This window comes from Dromiciops gliroides, chromosome 4 (genome assembly GCF_019393635.1).
Source record: "Dromiciops gliroides isolate mDroGli1 chromosome 4, mDroGli1.pri, whole genome shotgun sequence".
NCBI lineage: Eukaryota > Metazoa > Chordata > Mammalia > Microbiotheria > Microbiotheriidae > Dromiciops > Dromiciops gliroides.
Window position 1 is genome coordinate 72266346 of NC_057864.1, and position 13865 is coordinate 72280210.

The 13865-nt window shown below is 44.2% G+C and overlaps 1 protein-coding gene across 1 annotated transcript in view; it reads left to right on the top strand.

Annotated features, from left to right (window-relative positions):
• Window positions 1-10432: 10432 nt before the first annotated feature.
• The window catches only part of TDRD5 (tudor domain containing 5), a 61810-nt gene continuing 58377 nt past the window's right edge, over window positions 10433-13865 (top strand). The window contains exon 1 of the mRNA XM_043962682.1: window positions 10433-10664. Coding sequence (XP_043818617.1) covers window positions 10433-10664 — 232 coding nt within the window. The remainder of the gene's footprint in view (window positions 10665-13865) is intronic.

The following is a 13865-nucleotide window of genomic DNA, read 5'->3' on the forward strand; positions in this document are numbered from 1 at the left end:
GGGAGCATTTCTGGAGAAACTGCAGATCTCAGATTTAGGGTCTTCTGTTTATGCTGGAGGAGAGTAATACTACTGCAACAACCCCAAAGACCTGACCCTAGTGAAGCAGCCAAATCAAGGGTATCCCTGCCTAGCGGGAGAGCAAAGACTGTGGAGCAGCCAGTAGAGAAATAGCTCATTAGCAAATTGTTGTGCAGATTGTTCTTGAGGGGAATGAATAAGGACCATATTGCAGAATTGTGAGTTGTCTCAGTAACAGATGTTTCCTACTGGGGCAGCTAGGTGGTGTAGTGGATAAAGCACCGGCCCTGGATTCAGGAGGACCTGAATTCAAATATGACCTCAGGCACTAGACACTTACTGGCTGTGTGACTCTGGGCAAGTCACTTAACCCTCATTGCCCCACAAAAAAAGAAAGGAAGGAAGAAAAGAAAGAAGGAAAGAAAGAAAAGAAAAGGGGAAAAAACCCAGATCTTCCCAATGTCCTCTGGGACACATCAAGGAAGCTTCTCCTTGAGAAACTAAACCTAGAGGACAGATAACACCTAGAGAGATAAGCTGAACCAAGACTGAGCTAGCTTGAGATTCCTACCCTTCATTCTGGTCTCCCTTACCCTGGGGAGATAAATTTGGGTGTGGCTGCGGCCTTTGCGTTCTGAAGAGGGATCTGTAGCCACCTCTCACCCAATTCCCCCAGCTACCACCAGTGCGGGATGGTCCTCTCTCACTAAAGGAACTTTTCACGGGCAGATGGTCCACCCCCATCAGTCCTCCATAAAAGTACCTTCCAGTCTCCTGTTCGAGGAGATTTGGTACCTCGGAGCCATGTGCTTTACGCCAATCTCCCCATGAAAGTCCAAGGATTTCTTTCATGGTTTCCCTCCCCCCACCCTTCCCTTCCCTTGCTCCTAAATAAACTATCACCTTATTCTAACTACGTTTTGTGTGCAAGAGGGTGTAATTCTTTAAAGAGGAATTCCTAAGAACCCCAACCCTATACCCCATTTCCCACCATTACACCTATTCATGTACTTGGTTCTGTAAGTTTGTGCCCATTCCCCTGTTAGGGATACTAGAAGTATAAATAAGTTATAGCAATGTAGACCTCTGGAGATTTTCCCTCAGCATTCAAATGTAGGTTGGGGTGAACGATCTAATCTAGAGAGAGGAGAGAGAATGGGAGGTTGTGTACAGTTCCTGTGCTACACAGAAAAAATGACTATATCCTTTAGTCCAGCAATCCCAGTACTGAGAACATTCACAAAAAAAGTCAAAGAAAAAACAAAGGCCCAATATATCAAAATAGTCACATCAGCATTCTGTGTCAATTAGAAATACAATAGATGTCTATTGATTAAGGAATGAATGGAAAAACTATGGTATATAGTTATAATGGAATATTATTGCACAGTAAAAATGGTAAAAATGGAAAACTCATAGACTTTTGTGAATGGATTGCAGAGTGGAATAAGCAGAACCAAGTGAGGGATATGAGCAGTGACTGTATCAATGTAATTTAAATGAACACCAAGAGAATTAAATATGCAGTGACTACAACAACATAAATGAAATAAACACTAAAAGTACAATATACTTAATGATTACAACGACGTGAATAAAATAGACACAAAAAGGAAATTGAACTTTGCTTAATGGTGAGAAAAAAATCAAACCATGAAGGTTTTGAAGAAGAGAATCTTCAGACAAAGGAGTAGGGGGTTACTAGGACATAGCACTTTATACACTGTCAAACAAGATTTCTGTATCAAAAGTTTTAGTGTAATTGCTTTTCTTTGTCAAGGGAAGTTTTGATCTGTAGTATATGGGAAAATTATTGATGTGAAATAAAAGATATCAAGAAAGAGCTCTTTTAGGGCAGCTAGGTGGCGCAGTGGATAGAGCACCGGCCCTGGAGTCAAGAGGACCTGAGTTCAAATCCAACCTCAGACACTTGACACTTACTAGCTGCGTGACCCTGGGCAAGTCACTTAACCCCAATTGCCTCACTAAAAAAAAAAAAAGAGCTCTTTTAAAAAACGAAATAGTGATATATATATATGTCAAGTACTGTGATTATTATTCATCTTTCTATCTGGAACATCTAGCATAGTACCTAAAGAAAAATTATGTTTTTGACTAAATTGACTTGAAATTAATAATGCATGTGAAAGCCCTTTGTAGCCAGCAGCTCTTTATATACAAAAATATATAAAGTATCCTCATCTTGAGTTTTAGCACTCTAGAGCCAGCTGATTCTTTTTTAAATATTAGGGTTGTTTCTTTCAGAAAACAACCAAAAAAAGATTGGTTGGTTCTAACTGGGTGTCAAGGGGCAATCCATCCAATTTAGTCCAATCTAGCAACCTTTAATAAACTACATAATAAATTCACCTTCACACTGGATGAGACCCTGGAGGTACAAACACGAAAAATCCCTGTCTTTAAGGATCTTTCATTTTCCTCGGTTGAGGGGGAATGTGACATCTAAATAGGATAGTAATTGACCATGTAGGCTTCTGAGCCTTACAATTGATTGGCAGTGGGGCAGGTCACAACCAGATGGTACTTCTTGTTCTGGCTCAATTCAATGGGCATACCTATTCAGTGATCACCACCAAAATCTGGTAGGAATTATAATTTATCTCTTGAAAAAAGGTATTTCAAATTTTGGAGGGAAAGTACAAGTAACAACAGTTGTGGCCAAGTAGGAGAGACTCAGTCTTAGCTTTCCCACTGTAGGGTTCCGAAAGAAAGAAAACTGAAAAAGGCTTAATTAGCATTCCTAGAGAGTTTATGCTGGAGGTTACTTAGTAAGACTCAGTGCTGAGTTGGCCCTTTTGGTTTCTTGATGATTTATCTAATTCCATTGCTAGGTAAACATGTGAAGGGAGTGCAAAGATACTTTTGTTTGCTCTTGGATTCCTGTCTAATTGGAATTGTGGGTCATTCTCTTGTGAAATATATTGCACACATGTTTTTTTTTAAACTCCCAGCTTTGTGCTTATTTTTATTTCTTGATATTTTGCCATCCTTAGGCATTAAGTAAATCAGAGAATGGATAGACCCATTTAAATGTTAATGTTCACTGTGCAAAATTAAGAAGGCTCTCTCATCTTTGTATATCCTTCTCCCCTTCCCCTTACAGGATACATAATTTTTGGCATTTAATCTTAATAAGTTCCAGGACAGGCTGGAACTGGACCAGTACTGGGAATAACTGAATGCAAGAAGCGGGGCACCAACTCCCTCAGTTTTACAGATAATGAATTTGAAGCCAAGGAACATTCAGCAGCTTAAAATCTCAATCTCTGTCTCTGTCTTTTCCATACAGATTCTTTTTTTTTTGGTGGGACAATGAGGGTTAAGTGACTTGCCCAGGGCCACACAGCTAGTGTCAAGTGTCTGAGGTTGGATTTGAACTCAGGTCCTCCTGAATCCAGGGCCTGTGCTTTATCCACTGCGCCACCTAGCTGCCCCCTCCCGTACAGGTTCTAAGAGCACACCTAAGATCTTAATTTAAGATCCACTAACTCCAAATCCAATATTTATTCCAAAGTCACAAAACCAGTTTGACTAATTCCTCTAGGAATTCAAATGATACAACCCAAACTGAATCCTTCTTCTTCTTGGATAATCCTTGTATTCAGTGTTGATTGATTCCCTATCAGACTATATACAGTAGCTATCCCAACTTTCTCCATTCTCTTAAAGCTCTCCCACTCCCACCCATAACCTTTTTGCCCCCAGCAAAGCCCGTTTTACTGATATTGAAGCTAGCATGAGCTCTTTCATCTCCCCTCCTCCACACTTCAAAGCTTCTCTCTTCACCCATCCTCTCCTTTTCAGAAGTCTCAGAGGAGGTGGTAACTCTCCATGCCAAGGTTAAGCGGCCCCTCTCCACAATTGTGTCCTTGATCCTCCCTCCTCCTTAAGAAGCTTGTCCCATAGGTCATATCCTCTCTCTACTGCTTCCTTCCCAATAATGTACATACATGCTCAGGTCTATTTTATTCTTCAAAAGTCTTCACGACCAACACTGCCATCCCCTTAAGCTTTTATATTTATCTCTTTCTCTGCTCCACTCCTTGAAAGGGTAGCCTATACTCATGAACCCAATATTGATTCATTCTTCTGCCTTTTATAATCTGTCTTCTGACCTCACCACTCAGCTGAAATGGCCTTTTCAAGTCACCAATGAACTCTCAGTGACTAAATATAACGTTCTTTTCTCATTTCTCATGCTCTTGTACCATAGGACACAATTAATACTATAAAATTATGCCCAAAGAATAATAAAGCTGTGTGTATCCTTTGACCCTGCAATACCACTATTAGGTATGTTACTCAAGGTGTTTAGGGAAAAAGGGAAAAATGTGTATGTTCTAAAATATTTATAGCAGCTCTCTTTGTAGCATTAAAGAACTAGAAATTGAGAAAATGTCCATCAATTGGGGAATGACTAAACACGTTGTGGTATATGCTATAAGAAATGATGAGTTGGTTGATTTTAGAAAAACATGGAAACACTTGCATGAAATAATGAAGAGTGAAATGAGCAGAACCAAGAGAACGTACTACATAATAACAGCAATATTGTTGTAAGAACAACTTTGAATGACTAAGTCTTTTTGAGTATTATATATACCCAAATTAATTACAAAGGACCTACAAAGGAACATGCTATCCACATGCTGAGAAAGAACTGATAAATAGAAATACATACAGTATGGTTTTACATGTATATCTATAGACACATATTTGTGTCTAATGGTAGCCTTCTCTAGCGAACTGGGGGGAGGGAGAAAAAAGTGCACAGCAGAGAAGAAAAGAAAACTTAGAAGGAAGCACAGAACAGCAGGCAGTTTTGAAAATGATGTATTTATGACAAAGTTTTTCAATAAACACTATGAAATAGAAAAAAAAACATAGCTTCCTTCTAGGGCTTTTGTGACTGCAATCTACTGTTTCCCCTCCTATTTAGCTTCAACTTTAGAATTTTTGTCCAACAAGGTTCACTTTCTTTTCTCTCACTTCTCAATTCTCTGCAATCTGCCTTCTGACCTCATCATCACCTAAAGCTGCCCTTCAAAGTTACCAATAATCTAATTGCTAAATCTATCTTTTCTCAATCCTCATCCTTCCTCATTTCTTCGCATCATTTTCTATTACTGACCATTCTTTCTGCCTGGGGTTTTTATAAAACTGTTTTCTCTTGCTTCTCCTACCTGGCCGACTTATCAGTCTCCTTTGCTGAACTATGAGTGTAAGTAGTACACTTACTACTTTACTTTCTCACTTGGTAAATTCATCAGCTTCCATGGTTTTAATTATCATCTTGATTCTAAAGACTTCATTTCTATATATCCAGCACTAACCTCTCTCCTGAGCTTCAGCCCTGTATTTCTAATGAGCCAGTGGACATTCCTACCTGGATTGTATCTCAAATTTGACATGTCCAAATAGAATTTTCTTTCTCTCCAACCTCCCCCTCTCCCAGACTTCCCTAGCTTTGTCAAGTGTATCCATCCTTCCAGGTAATGAGGTTCACAACTTTGTCATCCTCAGCTCATTCTCCTTAACTAATATATCCAACCAGTTCCCAAGTCTTGTCATATTTCCATCTATAACATTACTTGCAACTATTTCCTACCTATTTATACAGACACTAGGATCTCATTACCTCTCATCTAGACTATGTCATTAACTTCCTAATTGGTCTCCCTGCCTTGTCACTCCTATTTCAATCTAACCTTCTCACAGCTGCCAAAGTGGTTTTTCGAAAGTATTACTCTGACTTCCCTTCCTAATCAATAAATTCCAATGGTTCCCTATTGCCTTTAAGACTGAGTATAGGGGCAGCTAGGTGGCACAGTGGATAAAGCATTGGCCCTGGATTCAGGAGGACCTGAGTTCAAATCCAGCCACACTTACTAGCTGTGTGACCCTGGGCAAGTCACTTAACCTTCATTGCTCTGCAAAAAAGAAAAAAAAAAGATTGAGTATAAATCCTTCTGCTTGGCTATTAAAGCTCTTCCTAATCTGGTCCCAACCTACCTTTCCAGCTGTATTATGCAGTATTCTCCTTGCCTTGGTCTGTGGTTTAGCCAGATTGAGCTTGCTGTTCCTCATACACAACATTTTACTTCTGATTTTCATGCCTTTGCATTAGCTTTCCCCAGGCCAGGAATGCCCACCCTCCTCACTTCTGCCTCCTAGGTTCTCATTTCCTTTAAAATTCTGGTCAAACACCACCTTATACATGAAGGTTTTATTTCCCCAGTTGCTAGTGTCTGGGTGTATAAAGAGGACCAGCACCTCTGTCGGGAGGGCTTACTGAGCCCTTTTCAGGGCTGCTCATCCCTTTGTTGTTTACTTGTCACTCAACTCTCACCCATGGCTCCAAGAAGCTGGAGCACAGGCAGCAGCCACACCCCAGTAAAACCATCTTGACAGATGGGCTCAAGCAGCTTACAGGTAACTGACAGGCCTGTGTCGGTGAGTTAGAGGGATGTATAGCCCAAGCATGTGAAGACTTCCCTTGGCAGAATAGGTGGATGAGAACAGTTTGTTCCTGTGGCCATGAAGGTGGCTGAAGCAGCCACTGTGGAGCTCTCCTCCGACTGCATCAGCTGCCTGTATTTAGGTTACTAGGTTGCAGTTTTGGTGGAGATTTATAGCAGGGACATACTAGATCATGGGACACCCATACCACTTATGCAGATACTAGAGATCGCAGTATTCCCAATGCTGAGTTATATAGTGGGCTTGTACCAAACAGGAGGTGCGTGGGGTCATTTGGAACTAAAAAACAGGCAGCAATGTATAGTGGAGAGTTCCATCTGGAGGCTGAAGACCTGGGCTCTCTGCTACTTACCTGTGTGATCCTTAGTTAAGCCACTGAACTTTTAAAAAGTTTGTTTACTAAACCTAAAAACAAGTGTTTTTACTTTTCTGTGAAGTAGGGTTGGTTTAGACAATTCCCAAGATCACTAATAAGTCTATGATACTATGGTATATACTATGATACCATTATAATATCTATGATATTAAGAGACTCTCTGTTTTCCAGAGCTAAGTCCTAGTAAGCAAGCTGTGCCCTGACCTTGGCATAACAACAATCATTTGTGCTTACCCTTTGGATGATCTCACCCTCTGACAAATTCACTAATAACTGTATTGCTTTGACCAGCACCAGGTGTTCTCTGAACCTAAACAAGAACCAGATAAGTACCCATGTTCCAGTCTTGAAGCCCTGCTATGAATCAAACTTGTCTCATTCTTGCTGTTACCCCACATTGTCAGGGCTACAGCTCTCTGAGTTTTTTTAAATTAAACTTCTGATTCTTGATTCTCCTGTATCTATTCTGCTGTTTTGTTCCAGCTATCCACAAGTTAGAGGCCAGTTCTGTCCACTTGACATTATCTATATACAATGTATTTAGATATATGTATGTGTGTGTATATAATGTATATAAAAATTTCCCTCCAATTGTTAAAACAACTTTTTTTTTTTAACATTTTGAGTTCCAAATGCTAACCCTCCTCCCCTCCTAATCTTATGACTTCTTACAACAACCCTTAACTGGGACTTTTATATACCAACGGAAAATAATCCAGAACTTCTTAGTTTGTGAAGTAGATTTTCTTATAAAGTCATACCCTTTCCTCCTCTCTATAGTCTCTCACTGGATCACTTCAAAAAGTGATTGGGATTGTAAAGCATGTATAAACAAAAGTTGAGAACTATCTTTACATGTAACGGAAAAAATAAAATACCTCATACATTAAAAAAAAAGTGATTGGGAACTTGGAACTGGCAAAGTCCAAAGTGTTGTGAAAAACTTTTATTTTAGTTTATTTTCACTTTCAAAAGACTTCAGCAGAAGTAAATGGGTGGAGGGAGGAGGAAGAAGAGTCCATTCTGTGTGAAAATAGGTATATAGAGGGGTAAGCAAACTTTTGGCTGAAACTAAGAGTATATGATGGGAGGGTAGAATATGATATGGCTAGAAAGATAGCTTGGAATCATATTGTGGAAGACTGAAAATCAGAAGTTTTTGTTTCATTCAGTAAACATTAGGGAGCTCCTGAGTGTTTTTAAAAGTAGATCAGAGGGGCGGCTAGGTGGCGCAGTGGATAAAGCGTCGGCCCTGGGTTCAGGAGGACCTGAGTTCAAACGTGACCTCAGACGCTTGACACTAGCTGTGTGACCCTGGGCAAGTCACTGAACCCTCTTTACCCCGCAAAAAAAAAAAAATGGAGTGAAACAGTCGCCAATAAAACTTTAATCTAATTTTACTGGATTAAGAGAGGCAGTGTTTAGAACACAGGAGACGGTAGATGTAGGATCATGGATTTAATACAGGAAAGGAGGATCCCCTCAATTTTACAAATGTTAGACTGCTCTAGTAAGATGAAGATCTTTTCAGGTGCAAGAGGAATTAGACTTGTCCTGCTTCTTCCCAGAAAAAAAACGAAGTAGAACTAGGAACAATGAGCTGACGCTGCAAAAAGGAAAATTTCTTCTAGGAGTAAGAAAAAAAAAAAGCCAACTCCGAAGTGGGCTGGAAGCTCATTTGTCTGACGTTCAGCCATCCCCATTGAGGGCCCTCTTATTAGGACAAGACAGGCCAGGGCAGGCCTCTTGGAGACGGTGGGCTCTATAGCGAGGGCCGAAGAAGGCCAGGAAGAAGCTCCAGAAGAAAGAACATGGCGGGCAGTGGGTGACTTCAGTGATTGCGGGCATCTGCCTTGCCCTCGCATTGTTTGCTAATTATTTAGCCGCCAGCCTCGGCTTTCCAGCACCCGGTCCTGGGCGGGGGCGGAGTCAGAGGTCTGTCCGACCCACTAGGCTCCCGGGAGCACGGGCCCCTGCAAAGTTTGCACCCAAAGCCCAGAGCGTGTTCGTGGGTACAGCTCTGGGAGGGTGGGCTTGTCCTTAGAAGCATCAATTGGCGTCGCTGCCTGCCTCCACCGGGGCCGCTCTTGAGGGGAGGGGGTAGCGTCCCCCGCCAGCCGTGCCCGGGGCCGAGCGGGAGCCAGGGCTGGCGCTGGGACCAGGCCGGGCACGAGGGCCCATGTGGCCCCTGCCGCCGACGCCGCCCCCGCCCTTCCTCCTCCGGGTCGGCGTCACCGCCGTCGGGGCAGCTCCGCTCCAGCTCCAGCCGGGGATGTGCCGCCCCTGCTTGGGCTCCGGCCTCGCTCTGCTCCCAGCCGCCCTGACATGCCCCTGCCCGCCCCCGCCGCTGCCCCCTCCGCCGCCCCCGCCGACGCCGACGCTGCCCCGCACGACCCGTCGGTCGTCGCCGCCGCCGTCGCCGCCGCTGGGACCAACGGCCGCCGGCCCGGGGCGGGGCTCCGGGGCCCCGAGGGCGAGCTGGCGATCCCCCATCCCCGGCGGCGCCGCCGAGGCCGCGGGCCCCGCGCCGAGATCCCGGCCCCCGACCGCCGCCGCAGCCCCGGTGGCGAACTCCCGGTCCGCGGTCCCCGAGGGAGTGGCCCGCGACTCGGGCGACGCGAGCGCGCGTGGCCCGGCCGAGTGGGGGCCGGTCCGCAGGGGGCGGGGGAGGACGGCGACGCCCCAGCTCCTGGCCCTTTCCTTCGGCCTCGTGGCGCCCCAACCGTCCCGAGGGCCCCGGCCGCCTCGCGCAGCCTCCCGCCAGGAGCCCGGCGTCCCGCCTCCGGGGCGTCAGGCCGAGCAGGCGCCGCTGCGCAGGCGCGAGGCCCCTCCTTCGCAGCTCGTTCTTCTGCCCGCCTCGCCGCGCGCACCGGACCGCGGGCAGCCGGGGGAGGCGGGGGCGGCGGCGGCGGCGGCCGCAGCGTCCGGAGAGGGAGGCAAGCCGAGCTCTAGCGGGGGCTCCGCGGCCCAGCTCAGCGGGTGAGCGGCGGGGAAAGGCCGTCCCCGGCTGCGCCAGACCCCCCCCCCCCTCCCCAACACCCAGGACGGGTCGAGCGGCCTCGGCTTGAGGAGACGTTGGGCCCGTGCACGGACGTTGGGGGGAGGCCGCGGACAAAGGGCGAACGTTGCGGGGCTGGGGTCCGGCCCGCGTGAGGGGGGACGTGCAGGGCCAGGGGAAGGGGTTGCGGTCGGGGGAGAGGAGCGGGCGGGGCTGACTGAGGAAGACCGCCGGCCGGCCCCTTGTCGGGGTGGCGACTGCGCGCCCTCGGGCCTGCCTCGCGGTAGGGGAGGGCTTGTGCACCCCCCTTGGCAGCACACCCCCGAGGTCAGCCCTCGGGGCCCGTGCGGGCCTCGAGTAAACCAGCCCAGGACTGGCAGCCCCCGGAGGGCAGGGGCGCCCGGGCCCGTGCTAATGGGGCCCGTTGGCTGCTGCTGCACCGCTCCCGGGACCTCGGCCTTTTTTCCTGCTCATGTTAACTTATAAAAGCCTGCGCGTGTGTGATGTTTCTTTAATCCCGCTCTAGTGAAGGCAGCATGTCGGACCAGGAGAGGATTCAGGAATGCCTGAGGAAGGAGATCCGGTCCCTGCTCATCTCCACCAAAGACGGCCTGACCCCCCAGCAGCTGGAGAGGGAGTACCTCTCCATGGTGGGTAACCACCTGCCTCTGCGGATCCTTGGCTATCGCTCCACCATGGAGCTGGTCTTGGACATGCCCGACGTGGTGAGCCTCTGCCCTTGTGGTGACGGCTCCATGATCCTCAAAGGTAGGCTTCAGACAGGCATCGCAGGAGCTCCGGGAGAACGGGTGTAACTTAAGAGTGCTAAGTACTTAGAGGAGTCCGCTGAGGTCGGTAGCGTGGAGGTCATTAGAATGCCCATTTTACGTACGTGGAAATTGGGGCTTTCCTAGTCAGGTGGATTGTGATGCATGTCTGTCCTTCGGGGCTCTTGTTCCTATCTTAAAAACGCAGTGAAGGGGTCACCCAACCCATTCTTTATTACTCTTGATACTGTGAGGATACCAGTGGAGGGCTTGGGCTGTCCAGTGATTATCCCTTATATGAACAGGCTATCTTTTCCCCCAGACGTTTTTCTGATGACATCCTACCTCTCCTTTGTAATTCTGTATTTGTAATGTGTTGCAACCTACCCATACCCACCATATGCCTCTCCACTAGCCCCCAATTTCAGTTCTTCAGAGACTCTAGTATTCTGTAACTTGTAGCTATGTAACATCATCAGAAGAATACTGATATTAAAAAGAAAGGCCTTTGTTCAGAGAGAGCTTGATGCCTTGAAAGATACTGCATCATTTCCCAAAGGCAATCAGTTCATTTCCCTTTTCCTGTTCAACTTTGGATGCAATTCATTGTATATTTGCAGTGTCTGTCAAACATGAAAAAAGATGGAAATGATCTATAGATTGTCCATCCAACTGATGTTATAATATGGATAATGGACATTCATTAGCCACTTATTTTTTCCTTTGTGGATGGTTAGGGTAAACTCTTGAGTTGGGAGCGAATCTAGAAGACTAGCACATTCTGGAGCTTGATGTTAGCCCACTGGCATATGCAAACAGGACTTCCTGGAGGACTTCCCCATCTGTATGAAAATTCTGCACTGGATCTTTTCCCTTGCATGACATTTGAAAAAAATCAATTTACATCAATATCTTTTGTTTTTACATCACTTACATTTCCCACTTTAGTCCTCTCTCAACCTGCCAAAAAACCTTATCCTTACCTGATATGAATGTTCAGAGAGCCACTGAAGGAGGTTATCTTGGTTAAAGTTTCATAAATTTTTATTATTTTAATGTGGATGGTAGACACCTTTTTTGGAGAAAAATATTTGGGTCAGTATTTTTTCTACCAAAAATGACCTGTTTTTAGTCAACAAGCTTAGTCGGGTTTTTTTTTTTCAGTCCTGTCTAACTCTTCATAACCCCCTGTGAGTTTTCCTTGGCAAAGATGCTGTAGTGGTTTGTCATTTCCTTCTCTAGCTCATTTTAATAGATGAAGAAACTGAGGTGGAAGATTTAACAGGGTTAAGTGACTTGCTCAGGGTCACACAGCTAGTAAGGGTCTGAGGCCAGATTTGAACTCAGGTCTTCCTGACTCCTGGTCTGGTGCTCTATCCACTGCTTCACCTTGCAGTCCATCTATACATCTGTTAGTTGTGTGATAGTAGTGATGCAGTCAACTGTCGCATATTGCTTTTGAAATCTTGCCTCCTCTTCTGATATTCCCATGCATCCCCTTGATGCATGTGTGGATTATCGTCATAATTTTATAGCTGGAGTAAGCATGTGGTTTGGTAGTTACTGATGTCGTCTGTCTTATTTTTGATGGTTCCAAGATTTTTTTCCCTTGCTTTTGTTATCATTCCTTCCTTTCAATTGCTTGAAAACAGATACTGCAACATGTTTAAAATTGTCAGCTCTGGTGCTGACCTCTACTTACAGTTTGGCTAGCTTTGTACTCTCTTCAATCCTGTTACCGCCTCCCGTAATATGCACACCAGTGACTTTTTTTAAAGTCCAAATGTCCTTTAGCCCCACTATACTGATGGTGAAAAGTTGATGAAAAAACTATGTAGATTTAAAAAATCTTTTGTCTATTGACCTGCTTCCAATTTCATCCTGAAATTCTATCAGAACAGGCCCTCTCTCTGGTGCTTTCCTCCAGTACTTTTTGGGGAGGCAACACTGTGCTCATGACCTTCCCTTTTTCCTGTGATTTTAGAAGTTAGTTTATATTTTCATTTGGTGCTGGCCCTTGATTATCACATCTTTTCTGCTTGACAGGTTAAGTATTTTCTGATGAAGGTGATTTTTAGACTCATCATTATAGCAATTTATTTACATCTATTGAACTTCTATGTGAAATTATTATAATTTTTGTATTGCTGTCCTTCTATGAATCCCACAGGTAACTATATCAAAAACTTGTGTAAATAGGTCAGGTTGAAATGATTATAATTGTACTTCATATCTTTTCTTCATGCTTATTCTTTCTAGTTTTGTATATTTTAATCATTGCTCTAACAAGCAGACACTATATTCAAGAATAACTCCCATATCAGTAACAAGTCATTTCCTATGAATAATCATTATCATTGTTATGTTATTTGATGCTTACCATGTCCAAGATTTTATGATTCTTTTTACAAAGAAAGTATTCATGGTGTACAGAGTTGAGGCTTGTGGGTTATCTTCATTCCTTGGCTTCTCTCCTCAGCTATATTTCTTTTCTTTTCTTTTTTTGGCAGGGCAATAGGGGTTAAGTGACTTGCCCAAAGTCGCACAGCTAGTGTCAAGTATCTGAGGCTGGAGCCATATTTCCTAGTGATTTTTTTTTTTTCTGTTCACCTATTCCTACTTTTGCATTGAGATCACTGTTTATCAAATTCTGCTTTACATTTTGAAGTTCTCATTGAGTTCTTTGTAAAGGTTCTCTATCCCTTTGTCTTCTATGGATGTTGATGCATATGCAATAGCTATTTTTGTATATAATCTTTCAGAAATATAGTTATTTAATATGAGCACTTTGATAGCCTATGAAATGTCTCAGATGCCTTTGGGGGAATGATAAAACAACTTCTGACAACTTACTTATTTTGCCTCTCTTCTGGTTTCAATTATAGCAAGAAAGCCAAAATTGATGAAATTCAGTTCTTCTAAATCTTATGTTATTGGATGGGGTTCTCACATTAATTCTTATAGATGGTCTAAAAACTATAATTCTTTGTACCCTCTGCCCTCTTTTCCTCTACTCTGTCGCTATCATTAAAGAAGAAGTTGGGAAAGGGCATGCACATGACTCAAGCTATATTTATTTTACATTTTTCTTAATTTGTTATGTCCAAAAAATGTATTATCAATGTATTATAGCATTCCTTCACTTAACTAATCTGGTTCTCAAAAAGTAGATGCCGTCTTTTACTGAAACTCTGTTAGAAGC